This window comes from Mobula hypostoma, chromosome 2 (genome assembly GCF_963921235.1).
Source record: "Mobula hypostoma chromosome 2, sMobHyp1.1, whole genome shotgun sequence".
NCBI lineage: Eukaryota > Metazoa > Chordata > Chondrichthyes > Myliobatiformes > Myliobatidae > Mobula > Mobula hypostoma.
The window spans coordinates 146,127,511-146,143,310 of record NC_086098.1 but is presented as its reverse complement, the minus strand read 5'-3'; the positions used below and the strand labels follow the sequence as shown (position 1 = coordinate 146,143,310).

At 45.7% G+C, this 15,800-nt stretch overlaps 1 protein-coding gene across 1 annotated transcript in view; it reads left to right on the top strand.

Annotated features, from left to right (window-relative positions):
- The window catches only part of LOC134342561 (calpain-2 catalytic subunit-like), an 80,195-nt gene that overhangs the window by 27,673 nt on the left and 36,722 nt on the right, over positions 1–15,800 (top strand). Inside the window, exon 2 of the mRNA XM_063040853.1 lies at positions 515–584. Within this exon, the coding sequence (XP_062896923.1) occupies positions 515–584 (70 nt within the window). The remainder of the gene's footprint in view (positions 1–514; positions 585–15,800) is intronic.

Sequence of the window (15,800 nt, the reverse complement as noted above, 5' to 3'; positions counted from 1 at the left end):
CACACCCCCTCTCTCTCACACACCCCCTCTCTCTCACACACCCCCTCTCTCTCACACACACACCCCTCTCTCAGACACACACACACCCTCTCTCACACACACCCCCCCCTCACCCCTCCCTCTCTCACACACACACCCCTCTCTCAGACACACACACCCCTCTCTCTCTCACACACACCCCCTCTCTCTCTCACACACACCCTCTCTCTCACACACACACACCCTCTCTCTCTCTCACACACACCCTCTCTCTCTCACACACACACACACACCCCTCTCATACACCCTCTCTCTCTCACACACACACACACACACACACACACACACACACCCCTTTCTCTCTCTCTCACACACACACACACACACACACACACACACCTCTCTCTCACACGCACACAGCCCTCTCTCTCTCACACACACACACACACACACACACACCCTCCCTCTCCCCCCCTCCTCCTCATTCCGTACACTGGTGTTTCAGGTCATCACTCTCCTCACCCTCTCTCCACAGGAACTGTGCTCAAACCCAAAGTTCATTGTCGAAGGAGCAACACGAACTGATATCTGCCAGGGTGCCCTGGGTAAGTGGGCTCTCTATTCCTGCCCCTCCCCGAAGAGCAGTCGTCAGGTCTTTGGGGCAGTAGGGTTATGGGTGGGTCAGAGATCAGTGGGTGGGGTCAATATGGTTATGGATGGGCTAGAGATAAGGGTCTGGGATTGGCAGCGATATGGAGGGATTCAGTAGAAAGTGCCAATAGAAATAGCACAGGAGCAAGCGGAGCGGTCATTCTTTTGAGCGTACCAGTGTTTAGAGTGGCTTTGGTTGATCAGGATTGGGTGAGGTAAAGTATCTGGAACGTTACTGTCTCTCTGTTCTTATTTGTTTATTCCTCATCTGTTCGGGCATAGTAGTGTAGTGAGAATGGCTCCAGGGGCAGTGTTTTGTACCTTTGTACTGTGTGTGAGATGAGGGAATACTGGGAGGCAAACACATCTGCACCAGGTGCACCAACCTCAGAGAACGTTTTAAGGAACTGGAGCTGCAGCTCGATGACCTTCGACACGTACGGGAGAATGAGGTGATGATTGACAGGAGCTACAGGGAGGTAGTCACCCCTAGGTTACAGGAGACAGGTAACTGGGTGACTGTCAGGAGAAGGAGGGGAAATGCACAGCCAGTGCAGAGTACACCTGTGGCTGACCCCTCAAAATAATTACACATCTTTAGATACGTCTAGTGGGGGTGAGCTCCCGGGGGGAGGAAGCCACAGTGACATAGTGTTGATAGGAGATTCCATAGTTGGAGGAACAGAGATGAGCTTCTGTGGATGCGATGGAGACACCCAGATGGTATGTTACCTCCCTGGTGCCAGGATCAGGGATGTCTTGGATTGGGTCCATGGCATTCTCAAGGGTCAGCATCCAGATGTCTTGGTGCATATTGGCACCACTGAGATAGGTAAACAAGGTGAGCAAGACTTTGGGGAGCTACTTAGAAAGTTGAGAAACATGACCTCCTGGATAGTAATTTCTGGATTACTGCCTGTGCCATGTGCCAGTGAGGGTAGGAATAGGTTAACTTTTGGAGGTGATTGCGTGGCTGAGGAACTGGTGCAGAGTGTATGGGTTCAGATTTATGGATTATTGGGATCTCTTCTGGGAAAACTATAATCTGTACAAATGGGCTGGTTTACCTGAACCCAAGGTGGAACCATTATCTTTGCAGGCATGTTGGCTAGAGTTGTTCAGGAGGGTTAAAACTAATTTGGCAGAGGGCTGGGGACCAGAGTGATAGTGCTGAAGATGATGTAGTTGGTTCACATAGAAACATAGAAAACCTACAGCTCAATACAGGCCCTTTGGCCCACGAAGTTGGGCCGAACATGTCCCTACCTTAGAAATTACTTGGTTTACCTATAAAAGTCTCTTAAAAGACCCTATCGTCTCCGCCTTCACCACCGTTGCCGGCAGCCCATTCCATGCACTCACCACTCTCTGAGTGAAAAACTTACTATTGATATCTCCTCTGTACCTACTCCCTAGCACCTTAAACCTGTGTCCTTGTGTGGCAACCATTTCAGCCCTGGGAAAAAGCCTTTGACTATCCACATGATTAATGCCTCTCATCATCTTATACACCTCGATCAGGTCACCTCTCATCCTCCGTTGCTCCAAGGAGAAAAGGCCGAGTTCACTCAACCTGTTTTCATAAGGCATGCTCCCCAAACCAGACAACATCCTTGTAAATCTCCTCTGCACCCTTTCTATGGCTTCCACATCCTTCCTGTAGTGAGGCGACCAGAACTGAGCACAGTACTCCAAGTGGGGTCTGACCAGGGTCCTATATAGCTGCAACATTACCTCTCGGCTCTTAAATTCAATTCCACGATTGATGAAGGCCAATACACTGTATGCGTTCTTAACCACAGAGTCAACCTGTGCAGCTGCTGTGAGCGTCCTATGGACTCAGACCTCAAGATCCCTCTGATCCTCCACACTGCCCGAAGTCTTACCATTAATACTATATTCTGCCCTCATATTTGACCTACCAAAATGAACCACTTCACACTTATCTGGGTTGAACTCCATGCAGAATATGACCCATATACAACCACTCTTTGCCTTCTGTGGGCAAGCCAGTTCTGGATCCTCAAAGCAATGTCCCCTTACTTTCTCAATAAGCCTTGCATGGCGTGCCTTATCAAATGCCTTGCTGAAATCCATGTACACTACATCTACTGCTGTTCCTTCATCAATGTGGTCAAAGAACACTGAGGCTGTCTACAAGAAGGGTCAGAGCCGTCTCTATTTCCTGAGGAGACTGAGGTCCTGTAACATCTGCCGGACGATGCTGAGGATGTTCTACGAGTCTGTGGTGGCCAGTGCTATCATGTTTGCTGTTGTGTGCTGGGGCAGCAAGCTGAGGGTAGCAGACACCAACAGAATCAACAAACTCATTCGTAAGGCCAGTGATGTTGTGGGGATGGAACTGGACTCTCTGACGGTGGTGTCTGAAAAGAGGATGCTGTCCAAGTTGCATGCCATCTTGGACAATGTCTCCCATCCACTACATAATGTACTGGTTGGGCACAGTAGTACATTCAGCCAGAGACTTATTCCACTGAGATGCAACACAGAGCGTTATAGGAAGTCATTCCTGCCTGTGGCCATCAAACTTTAAAACTCCTCCCTTGGAGGGTCAGACACCCTGAGCCAATAGGCTGGTCTTGGACTTATTTCCTGGCATAATTTACATATTACTATTTAACTATTTATGGTTTTATTACTATTTAATTATTTATGCTGCAACTGTAATGAAAACCAATTTCCCTCGGGATCAATAAAGTATGACTATGACTATGTGTTTAGTCACATCCTCAAAAAACTCAATCAGGCTCGTAAGGCATGACCTGCCCTTGACAAAGCTATGCTGACTATTCCTAATCATATTATACCTCTCCAAATGTTCATAAATCCTGCCTCTCAGGATCTTCTCCATCAACTTACCAACCACTGAGGTAAGACTCACTGGTCTATAATTTCCTGGGCTATCTCTACTCCCTTTCTTGAACAAAGGAACAACATCCTCAATCCTCCAATCCTCCGGAACCTCTCCCATCTCCATTGATGATACATAGATTATTGCCGGAGGCTCAGCAATCTCCTCCCTCGCCTCTCACAGTAGCCTGGGGTCCGGTCATCCGGTCCCGGCGACTTATCCAACTTGATGCTTTCCAAAAGCTCCAGCACATCCTCTTTCTTAATATCTACATACTCAAGCTTTTCCGTCTGCTGCAAGTCATCACTACAATCACCAAGATCCTTTTCCATAGTGAACACTGAAGTAAAGAATTCATTAAGTACCTCTGCTATTTCCTCCGATTCCATACACACTTTCCCACTGTCACACTTGATAGGTTCTATTCTTTCTCATCTTATCCTCTTGCTCTTCACATACTTGTAGAATGTCTTGGTGTTTTCCTTAATCCTGCCCGCCAAGGCCTTCTCATGGCCCCTTCTGGCTCTCCTCATTTCCTTCTTAAGTTCCTTCCTATTAGCCTTATAATCTTCTAGATCTCTAACATTACCTAACTTTCTGAACCTTTTATAAGCTTTTCTTTTCTTCTTGACTAGATTTATTACAGCCTTTGTACACCACGGTTCCCCTACCCTAGTATAACTTCCCTGTCTCATTGGAACGTACCTATGCAGAACTCCACACAAATATCCCCTGAACGTTTGCCACATTTCTTCCGTACTTTTCCCTGAGAACATCTGTTTCCAATTTAAGCCTCCAATTTCCTGCCTGATAGCCTCGTAATTCCCTTTACTCCAATTAAACGCTTTTCTAACTTGTCTGTTCCTATCTCTCTCCAATGCTATTGTGAAGGAGATAGAATTATGATCACTATCTCCAAAATGCTCTCCCACTGAGAGATCTGACACCTGACCAGGTTCATTTCCCAATACCAAATCAAGTACAGCCTCTCCTCTTGTAGGCTTATCTATATATTGTATCAAGAAGCCCTCCTGAACACACCTAACAAACTCTGCCCCAACTAAACCCCTTGCTCTAGGGAGGTGCCAATCGATATTTGGGAAATTAAAATCTCCCATCACGACAACTCTATTATTACACCTTTCCAGGATCTGTTTCCCTATCTGCTCCTCAATATCCCTGTTACTATTGGGCGGTCTATAAAAATCACCCAGTAAAGTTACTGACCCCTTCCTGTTCCTAACCTCCACCGACAGAGACTCAGTAGACAATCCCTCCATGGTGTCCACCTTTTCTGCAGCCGTGATACTATCTCTGATCAACAGTGCCACGCCCCCACCTCTTTTGCCTCCCTCCCTGTCCTTTCTGAAACATCTAAAACATCTACTTGAAGTAACCATTCCTGTCCCTGAGCCATCCAAGTCTCTGTAATGGCCACCACATCATAGCTCCAAGCACTGATCCACACTCTAAGCTCATCCACTTTTGTTCACAACACTCCTTGCATTAAAATAGAGACATCTCAAACCGTCAGTCTGAATGTACCCCTTTTCTATCGCCTGCTTATTCTCCCTCTTGCACTGTCTACAAGCTTTCTCTATTTGTGAACCAACCTTCTGTTCCCCAGTCTCTTCAGTTCCGTTCCCACCCCCCAACAATTCTAGTTTAAACTCTCCCCAGTAGCCTTAGCAAACCTCCCTACCAGGATATTGGTCCCCCTGGGATTCAAGTGCAACCCGTCCTTTTTGTACAGGTCACACCTGCCCCAAAAGAGGTCCCAATGATCCAGAGATCTGAATCCCTGCCCCCTGCTCCAATCCCTCAGCCACGCATTTATCCTCCACCTCATTCTATTCCTATACTCACTGTCACATGGCACAGGCAGTAATCCTGAGATTACTACCTTTGCGGTCCTGCTTCTCAACTTCCTTCCTAACTCCCTGTAGTCTTTTTTGGTTTTTTGGGACCTCTTCCCTTTTCCTACCTATGTCATTGGTAACAATATGTACCACGACATCTAGCTGTTCTCCCTCCCACTGCAGGATATCTTGGACGCGATCTGAAACATCCTGGACCCTGGCACCTGGGAGGCAAACTACCATCCGAGTTTTTTTCTGTTTACAAACAGAGGCAAAGTGTAGTGTTGATACTGCAAAATTATAGTCAACAGGAAGAGTTGCAATGTAAAAGGTGGACAAAATTTAAAAGGATGAATACAGGACTGGAGGTGTCACATTTAAATTTGTGCAGTGTACGGTACAAAGTAGATGAACTTGTAGCACAGTTACAGATTGGCATGTATGATGTAGGCATCACTGAATCATGGCTGAAAGAAAATTTTAGCTGGGAGCTTCATGTCCAAGGATACACATTGTATCGAAAGGACAGGCAGGAAGGCAGAGGGGGTGGTGCTGCTCTATTGGTAAATATTGAATGTGACATAGGATCAGGAGGTATTGAGTCATTGTGTATAGAGCTAAGGAACTGCAAGGGTGAGAAGACCCTGATTGGAGCTGCATACAGACCCCCAAACAGTAGTAAAGATATGGTCTCCAAATTATGGGAGATCGAAAATGCATCCCTAAAGGACAATGTTACAATAGTCATGGGAAATTTCAATATGCAGGTAGATTGGGGAAAATCAGGTTGGTGCTGCATTCCAAGAGGGGGAATATCTAGAATGCCTACCAGATGGCTTTTTAGAGCAGCTCGTGGTTGAACTAGGGGGTCAGCTATTCTGGATGGGCTCTTGTGCAATGAACCGGAAATGATTCATTAGAGAGCTTAAGGTAAAAGAACCCCAAGGGGAAATGATCGTAATATGATCGAATTCTAACTGAAATTTGAGTCAGATGTATCAGAATTACAATGGAGTAAAGGGATTTAGAGAGGCATGAGAGAGGAGTTGGCCAGAATTGATTGGAAATGATGGCAGAGCAGCAATGGCTGGAATTTCTGGAAGCAATTCAGAAGGCACCGGATATATACATCCCAAAGAGGAAGAGGTATTTCAAAGGCAAAATGAAACAACCGTAGCTAACAAGAGAAGTCAAAGCCAAAGAGAGGACATACAATAGAGCAAAGAGTCTGGCCCTGTAGCTCAGAAGGGTAGGGCAAGGAAGAGTAGGACAGTTGTGACAGGGGACTCGATAGTAAGGGGGTCAGATAGGCGATTCTGTGGACGCAGTCCAGAGACCCGGATGGTAGTTTGCCTCCCTGGTGCCAGGGTCCGGGATATTTCTGATCGTGTCCAAGATATCCTGAAGTGGGAGGGTGAGGAGCCAGAGGTCGTGGTACATATAGGTACCAATGACATAGGGAGGAAAAGGGATGAGGTCCTGAAAGGAGAATATAGGGAGCTAGGAAGGGAGTTGAGAAAAAGGACCGCAAAGGTAATAATCTCGGGATTACTGCCTGTGCCACGCGACAGTGAGAGTAGGAATGCGATGAGGTGGAGGATAAATGCGTGGCTGAGGGATTGGAGCAGGGGGCAGGGATTCAAGTTTTTGGATCATTGGGACCTCTTTTGGTGCAGGCGTGACCTGTACAAAAAGGACGGGTTACACTTGAATCCTAGGGGGACCAATATCCTGGCAGAGAGATTAGCGGGGGCTACTGAGGTGACTTTAAACTAGAATGGTTGGGGGGTGGGAATCAAATTAAAGAGGCTAGGCGTGAGGAGGTTAGTTCACAACAGGGGGATGGGAACCAGTGCAGAGAGACAGAGGGGTGTAAAGTGAGGGTAGAAGCAAAAAGTACAAAGGAGGAAAGTAAAAGTGGCAGGCCGACAAATCCAGAGCAAGCATTAAAAAGGGCCACTTTTCAACATAATTGTATAAGGGCTAAGAGAATTGTAAAAGAGCGCCTGAAGGCTTTGTGTGTCAATGCAAGGAGCATTCGTAATAAGGTGGATGAATTGAAAGTGCAGATTGTTATTAATGATTATGATATAGTTGGGATCACAGAGACATGGCTCCAGGGTGACCAGGGATGGGTGCTCAACGTTCAGGGATATTCAATATTCAGGAGGGATAGACATGAAGGAAGGGGAGGTGGGGTGGCGTTGCTGGTTAAAGAAGAGATTAATGCAATAGAAAGGAAGGACATAAGCCGGGAAGATGTGGAATCGATATGGGTAGAGCTCCGTAACACTAAGGGGCAGAAGACGCTGGTGGGAGTTGTGTACAGGCCACCTATCAGTAGTAGTGAGGTCGGAGATGGTATTAAACAGGAAATTAGAAATGTGTGCAATAAAGGACTAGCAGTTATAATGGGTGACTTCAATCTACATGTAGATTGGGTGAACCAAATTGGTAAAGGTGCTGAGGAAGAGGATTTCTTGGAATGTATGCGGGATGGTTTTTTGAACCAACATGTCGAGGAACCAACTAGAGAGCAGGCTATTCTGGACTGGGTTTTGAGCAATGAGGAAGGGTTAATTAGCGATCTTGTCGTGAGAGGCCCCTTGGGTAAGAGTGACCATAATATGGTGGAATTCTTCATTAAGATGGAGAGTGACATAGTTAATTCAGAAACAAAGGTTCTGAACTTAAAGAGGGGTAACTTTGAAGGTATGAGACGTGAATTAGCTAAGATAGACTGGCAAATGACACTTAAAGGATTGACGGTGGATATGCAATGGCAAGCATTTAAAGGTTGCATGGATGAACTACAACAATTGTTCATCCCAGTTTGGCAAAAGAATAAATCAAGGAAGGTAGTGCACCCGTGGCTGACAAGAGAAATTAGGGATAGTATCAATTCCAAAGAAGAAGCATACAAATTAGCCAGAGAAAGTGGCTCACCTGAGGACTGGGAGAAATTCAGAGTTCAGCAGAGGAGGACAAAGGGCTTAATTAGGAAGGGGGAAAAAAGATTATGAGAGAAAACTGGCAGGGAACATAAAAATGGACTGTAAAAGCTTTTATAGATATGTAAAAAGGAAAAGACTGGTAAAGACAAATGTAGGTCCCCTGCAGACAGAAACAGGTGAATTGATTATGGGGAGCAAGGACATGGCAGACCAATTGAATAATTACTTTGGTTCTGTCTTCACTAAGGAGGACATAAATAATCTTCCAGAAATAGTAGGGGACAGAGGGTCCAGTGAGATGGAGGAACTGAGCGAAATACATGTTAGTAGGGAAGTGGTGTTAGGTAAATTGAAGGGATTGAAGACAGATAAATCCCCAGGGCCAGATGGTCTGCATCCTAGAGTGCTTAAGGAAGTAGCCCAAGAAATAGTGGATGCATTAGTGATAATTTTTCAAAACTCGTTAGATTCTGGACTAGTTCCTGAGGATTGGAGGGTGGCTAATGTAACTCCACTTTTTAAAAAAGGAGGGAGAGAGAAACCGGGGAATTATAGACCGGTTAGCCTAACGTCGGTGGTGGGGAAACTGCTGGAGTCAGTTATCAAGGATGTGATAACAGCACATTTGGAAAGCGGTGAAATGATCGGACAAAGTCAGCATGGATTTGTGAAAGGAAAATCATGTCTGACAAATCTCATAGAATTTTTTGAGGATGTAACTAGTAGAGTGGATAGGGGAGAACCAGTGGATGTGGTATATTTGGATTTTCAAAAGGTTTTTGACAAGGTCCCACACAGGAGATTAGTGTGCAAACTTAAAGCACACGGTATTGGGGGTAAGGTATTGGTGTGGGTGGAGAATTGGTTAGCAGACAGGAAGCAAAGAGTGGGAATAAACGGGACCTTTTCAGAATGGCAGGCGGTGACTAGTGGGGTACCGCAAGGCTCAGTGCTGGGACCCCAGTTGTTTACAATATATATTAATGACTTGGATGAGGGAATTAAATGCAGCATCTCCAAGTTTGCGGATGACACGAAGCTGGGTGGCAGTGTTAGCTGTGAGGAGGATGCTAAGAGGATGCAGGGTGACTTGGATAGGTTGGGTGAGTGGGCAAATTCATGGCAGATGCAATTTAATGTGGATAAATGTGAAGTTATCCACTTTGGTGGCAAAAATAGGAAAACAGATTATTATCTGAATGGTGGCCGATTAGGAAAAGGGGATGCGCAACGAGACCTGGGTGTCATTATACACCAGTCATTGAAAGTGGGCATGCAGGTACAGCAGGCGGTGAAAAAGGCGAATGGTATGCTGGCATTTATAGCGAGAGGATTCGAGTACAGGAGCAGGGAGGTACTACTGCAGTTGTACAAGGCCTTGGTGAGACCACACCTGGAGTATTGTGTGCAGTTTTGGTCCCCTAATCTGAGGAAAGACATCCTTGCCTTAGAGGGAGTACAAAGAAGGTTCACCAGATTGATTCCTGGGATGGCAGGACTTTCATATGAAGAAAGACTGGATGAACTGGGCTTGTACTCGTTGGAATTTAGAAGATTGAGGGGGGGATCTGATTGAAACGTATAAGATCCTAAAGGGATTGGACAGGCTAGATGCAGGAAGATTGTTCCCGATGTTGGGGAAGTCCAGAACGAGGGGCCATTGTTTGAGGATAGAGGGGAAGCCTTTTTGGACTGAGATGAGGAAAAACTTCTTCACACAGAGAGTGGTGAATCTGTGGAATTCTCTGCCACAGGAAACAGTTGAGGGCAGTTCATTGGCTATATTTAAGAGGGAGTTAGATATGGCCCTTGTGGCTACAGGGATCAGGGGGTTTGGAGGGAAGGCTGGGGCGGGGTTCTGAGTTGGATGATCATCCATGATCATAATAAATGGCGGTGCAGGCTCGAAGGGCCGAATGGCCTACTGCTGCACCTATTTTCTATGTTTCTATGTTTCTAAAACTTAATGGGAAGTTGGAGGATTGGGAAGCTTTTAGAAACCAACATAACACAACTAAGATAGTCATTAAGAAGGTAAAGATGGAATACGAAAGTAAGCTAGTCAATAATATTAAAGAGGATACCAAAAGTTTCTTCAGATACATGAAGTGGAAAAGAGAACTGGAAAATGATGCTGGAGATGTAGTAATGGGGAACAAGGAAATGGAGGATGAACTGAATAATTATTTTGCATCACTCTTCACTGTGGAAGACACTAGCAGTATGGTGGAAGTTCCACATGTTTGGGGTCATAAAGTTTGTGAAGTTATCGTTACTAGGGAGAAGGTTCTTGGAAAATTAAAAGGTCTGAAGATAGTTTAGTCACCTGGACCAGATGGTGTATACCCCAGGGTTCTGAAAGTGGAGGCTGAGGAGACTGGAGGCATTAGTAATGATTTTTCAAGAATTACTGGTTTCTGGAATGGTTCCGGAAGACTGGTAAATTGCAAATGTAACTCCGCCCTTTAAGAAGGAAGAGAGGCAAAAAAAAGGAAATTATCGGCTAGTTATTCTGACCTCAGTGGTTGGAAAGATGTTGGACTTGATTTTTAAGGATAGGGTCTCAGGGTACTCAGAGGCACAGGATAAAATAGGCCATAGTCAGCATGGTTTCTTCAATAGAAAATCTTGCCTGACCAATCTGTTGGAATTGTTTGAATAAATAACAAGCAGGATATACAAAGGAGAATCTGTTATTTTTGTGTACTTGGCTTTTCAGAAGGCCATTGATAGGTGCCACACATGAGGTTGCTTTAGAACCTACAAGCCCATGGTATTACAGGAAAGATTCTAGCATGGATAAAGCAGTTGCTGATTGGCAGTAGGCAAAGAGTGAGGGTAAAGGGAGCCTTTTCTGTATTGGGACCGATTTCATTTTATGTTATATATCAATAATTTGTATGGTGGAATTGATGGCTTTGTTGTGAAGTTTGCAGACGATATGAAGATAGGTGAAGGGTTAGGTCATGTTGAGAAAGTAGAGAGACTGCAGAAAAACTTAAATTAGGGGAAATGGTCATTCTCTTTGGTAGAAGAAATTAAAGGGTTGACTATTTAATAAATGGAGAGAAAATACAAAAAACTGAAGCACAGAGAGACTTGGGAGTCCTTGTGCAGGATTCCCTAAAGGTTGATTTGCACGGTGAGTCAGTGGTGAGGAAGGCAAATATAATATTAGCATTCATTTCAAGAGGACCAGAATATAAAATCAAGGATGTAATGTTGAGAGTTTTATAAAGCACTGGTGAGGCTTCACTTGGAGTATTGCGAGCAGTTTGGGCCCCTTATCCTAGAAAGAATATGCTTAAACAGGAGCGGTTTCAAATGAGGTTCATGAAAATGATTCCAAGTTTGAACGGCTTGTCATATGAAGAGTGTTTGTTGGCTCTGGGCCTGTATTCACTGGAATTCAGAAGAATGAGGGTGGCCTCGTTGAAACCTGTCAAATGGTGAAAGGCCTTGATAGGGTGAATGTGGAGGTGATAAAGTCCAAGACCAGAGGATACAGCCTCAGAATAGAGGGGAATCCTCTTAGAATGGAGATGAGGAGGAATTTCTTTAGCCAGAGAGTGGTGAATCTGTGGAATTCTTTGCCACAGACAGCTGTGGAGGTCAAGTCTTTATATTTAAGACAGAGGTTAATAGACTATTGATTGGTCAGGGCATGAAGGGACACGGGGAGATTGGGGTTGGGTTTGGGGTCAGTAGTTTTATGGAGGGGCCCAGGTTGTGATTTGGTGGCATTGAGGTATGGCTGAATTCACTGTCCAATAGACACAAGAGTTGTCAAACCTGAGATGGACAGTAACTTGGGGCATGGAGAGAGGGCCAGGGAGAGATCAAACAGTCAATCAAGAGAGGTAGATGGCAAGTCACAATCGCCACGGTGAGTAACTTTCAAGATTCTCCCTTTAAGATGGGCAGCAGAAATACAAGTGAGTCCCACATCTCTGGTCACAGACTTGTCCAATATGGAAACAGGCCCTTCAGCCCACCTGGTCCATGCTAGGGAAATTATTGGAGATATTGGGGTAGGATCTGCTCACTTCTGGAAACAGTGACGTTATGGACACTTGGCACTAGTAATCTTGTATCTCATGGTCCTTGAGTTTTTGAGGAGGTGTTTGATGAGGTTGACGAAGTGGGTGTCACCAGCATGAATGTTAATAAAGCTTTTGATAAGGTCACTCATCTAGGCTGCTTCAACAGATTGGCTCGTGTGTAATCCAAGATCACTTGGTAGATTGGGTCCAAAATTAGACTGGCCAAGAATAGGAGCAGAAGATATGAGAGAGTATTTAATTGGAAAAGGATTAATTAAAAGTGATTGGGCAAGACCTTGGGAGCAGATGTTCTTAGGGAAATGCACTACAGAAATGTGGATACTGTTTCGGGAACACTTACATAGGATTCGGGATAGGTTGGTCCCATGAATAGTAATAGGCATCTGTTAGTCTCGTGAGACCATGGATTTGTGCCTTGGAGTGTTTCCAGGGTGCAGGCCTGGGTAAGGTTGTATGGAAGACTGGAAGTTGCCCATGCTGCAAGTCTCCCCTCTCCACGCCACCGATGTTGTCCAAGGGAAGGGCACTAGGGCCGATACAGCTTGGCACCGGTGTCGTCGCAGAGCAATGTGTGGTTAAGTGCCTTGCTCAAGGACACAACACACTGCCTCAGCTGAGGCTCGAACTAGCGATCTTTAGATCACTAGACCGACACCTTAACCACTTGGCCACGCGCCAACTCATTGGTCCCATTAAGGCAGGGGAATGATGGTAGGGTGATGGACCATGATTGACAAGAGATGTGGAACATATTGTCAAGAGGAAGAAGGAAACATACTTAAGATTTCAGAAGAAAAATCAGACAGCGTTCTTGAGGGTTATAAGGCAGCCAGGAAGGAGCTTATGAATGGACTTGGTAGTCAGAATAGGTAGGGGAAGTCAAATCAAATGAAGTTTATTGTCATTTAACTACTTACAGGTATATAATGTATATAGAAACAAGACAACATTTCTTTGAACCAGGGTGTAAAGAACATAACACACAATAACTTATGAAGGTAATGATTAAATCTACAGATGATTCACACATACTTAACAAACTTAAGTGCATTAATATTAAATACTGTAAGGTACAGAACAGATTAACTAGAGACACTTGGAATATGATGCGGCTGGGAGTTCAGAAGGCTAATGGCCCAGGGGAAGGAACTTTTTCTCATCCTGACCATTCCTGTTTTTATGCATCGGAGTCTCCTGCCTGATGGTAGAAAGTCAAAGAGGATGCTGGATGGATGGGTGGAATCTTTAATAATACTAAGGGCTCTGCGTAGGCAGTGCTTCAGATAAATGGATGGTAGGGAGACCCCTATGATCTTCTCAGCTGTTCCCAAAGTCCTTTGTAGGGACTTCAGGTCCGATGTTCAACTGCTCCTATACCAGATGAAGATGCAGTTTTTCAGGGTGCTCTCAATGGTGCTCTTGTAAAACACAGTTAAGATGGCGGGGTGGGAGCCTTGCTTGTATTAATCTTCCTAGGAAGTGCAGGTACTGCTGAGCCTTGTTCAGAGAGGTGATATTAAGGGACCAGGTGAGGTTATATGTGAACTCCCAGGAATTTGGTGCACTTAACTCTCTCTACGGAGGAGCTATGTATTCGCAGAGGGGGAGAGGTCATCTGCACCTTCGTGAAGTCCACAATGATTTCCGTGGTCTTCTCCACGTTCAGGCTTGGGTTGTCCTTCTCGCACTAGTCCACCAGCCGCTCCAGTCCTCTCTGTACGCCGTCTCATCATCGTTCTCGATGAGGCCAACGACTGTTATGTCGTCTGCAAACTTGATGGCACGGTTTGAGCTGGATCCTGCGACACAGTCATGGGTCAGCAGCGGGCTGAGCACACGGCCTGAGGGAGTGCAGTGCTCAGCGTAATAGGGCGAGGGACGTCGCTACTCACACGGACTGACTGTGGCCTTAGTGTTAAGTCCAGTCTCCAATTGCAGAGGGAAGTGTTAGGACCCAGCGAGAACAGGTTCCCCACCAGTTTCTGGGGTATGAAGGTATTGAACGTCGAACCGAAATCTATAAACAGCAGCCTGGCATATGAGAGTCTATTTTCCAAATGGGACAGGACAGATTGGAGTGCAGAGGTATTGCGTCATTAGTGGATCAATTTGAACGATAAGTGAACTGGAATAGGTCCAGTGAAGCCAGGAGAAAGGTTTTAACGTGCCCTATGATCAGCCACTCAAAGCATTTCATAGTGGTTGATGTAAATGTCACTGGACGATAGTCATTTAGCCAGGTTACTGTCACCTTCTTTGCACTGGAATGATCTTTGCCACCTTGAAAACTGAGGGGACAATGGACTGTTCCAGAGAAATGTTGAATATACCCGTCAGCACCTCTAACAGCTGGGCTGCACAGTCTTTCAGAACCCGACCTGGTATATTATCGGGCCCCGTATTCTGTGGGTTGACGCTGGCCAGGGGCTTCCACACCTCAGCTTCAGCCAGACAGTGTCTTCTCCCCTGGGGGGAGGGATGCTTTCATCACCAGCATTTTGGTCTGCGTATCAAATCGGGCGTGAAAGACATTCAGCCTCTGAGGGAGTGAAGCGTTCTGGTCACTGACCAGGATGTATTCCTCTGGATTCCCTGCCAGTGCTCCACGTGTCTCTGGTATCGCAGAAGTGACTGTAAATTCGCTGAGAATACTCCCATTTTGCCTTGCTGATGGAGCGGGAAAGCACAGTCCTTACTTCCCTGAGAAGTGGCTGTTGCATCCTCTGATCTGATGGCAGCATCACGACCCCTCAGCCATGCACACGCCTCTGCAGTAAGCCATGGCTTCTGACCTCCCCTTCACCCAGATGTGTTTCATGATGGTAATATCCTCGGTACACTTCTCTACGTAGCTGGTCACGGAATCCACATATTCCTCAATGTTAACATGGCTGCCATAGGCAGCAGCCTTTTGAACATTCTCCAGTTCGTATGATCAAAGCTGTCCTGCAGTGCAGAGATTGCACCCTCACGCCAGGTTCTCACCAGCTTTGGAATTGGTTGACCCATTTGATCACTGGTTTAACATTACTGATAAGTGACCTGAGAGTCCAATGTGGGGTTCAGAGACTGCTGTTTAGGCACCCGGTGTGTTAGAGTAAACCAGGTCTGGTGTATTTTCACCCCTGGTAGCAAAACCACCATGCTGATGGAATTTAGGCAGGACTGTCTTTAGGTCCACAAGGTTAAAATCGCCCGTGATAATGAAGATGGAATCGAGATGTTTGGTTTGAAAGTCACAGATGGCATTGTAGAGCTCATGCAATGCCATGTTAGCATTAGCAGAGGCAGGGGTGGGTGGGGGAGCGGGCGATTATATACAGTCTTGAACAAATACCTCGCTTCAATGTTCACCAGCGAGAGCAACTTTGATAAGTGTGGACAGTTCTGAACAGACTAATGTTGAGGTTAACAAAGAGAC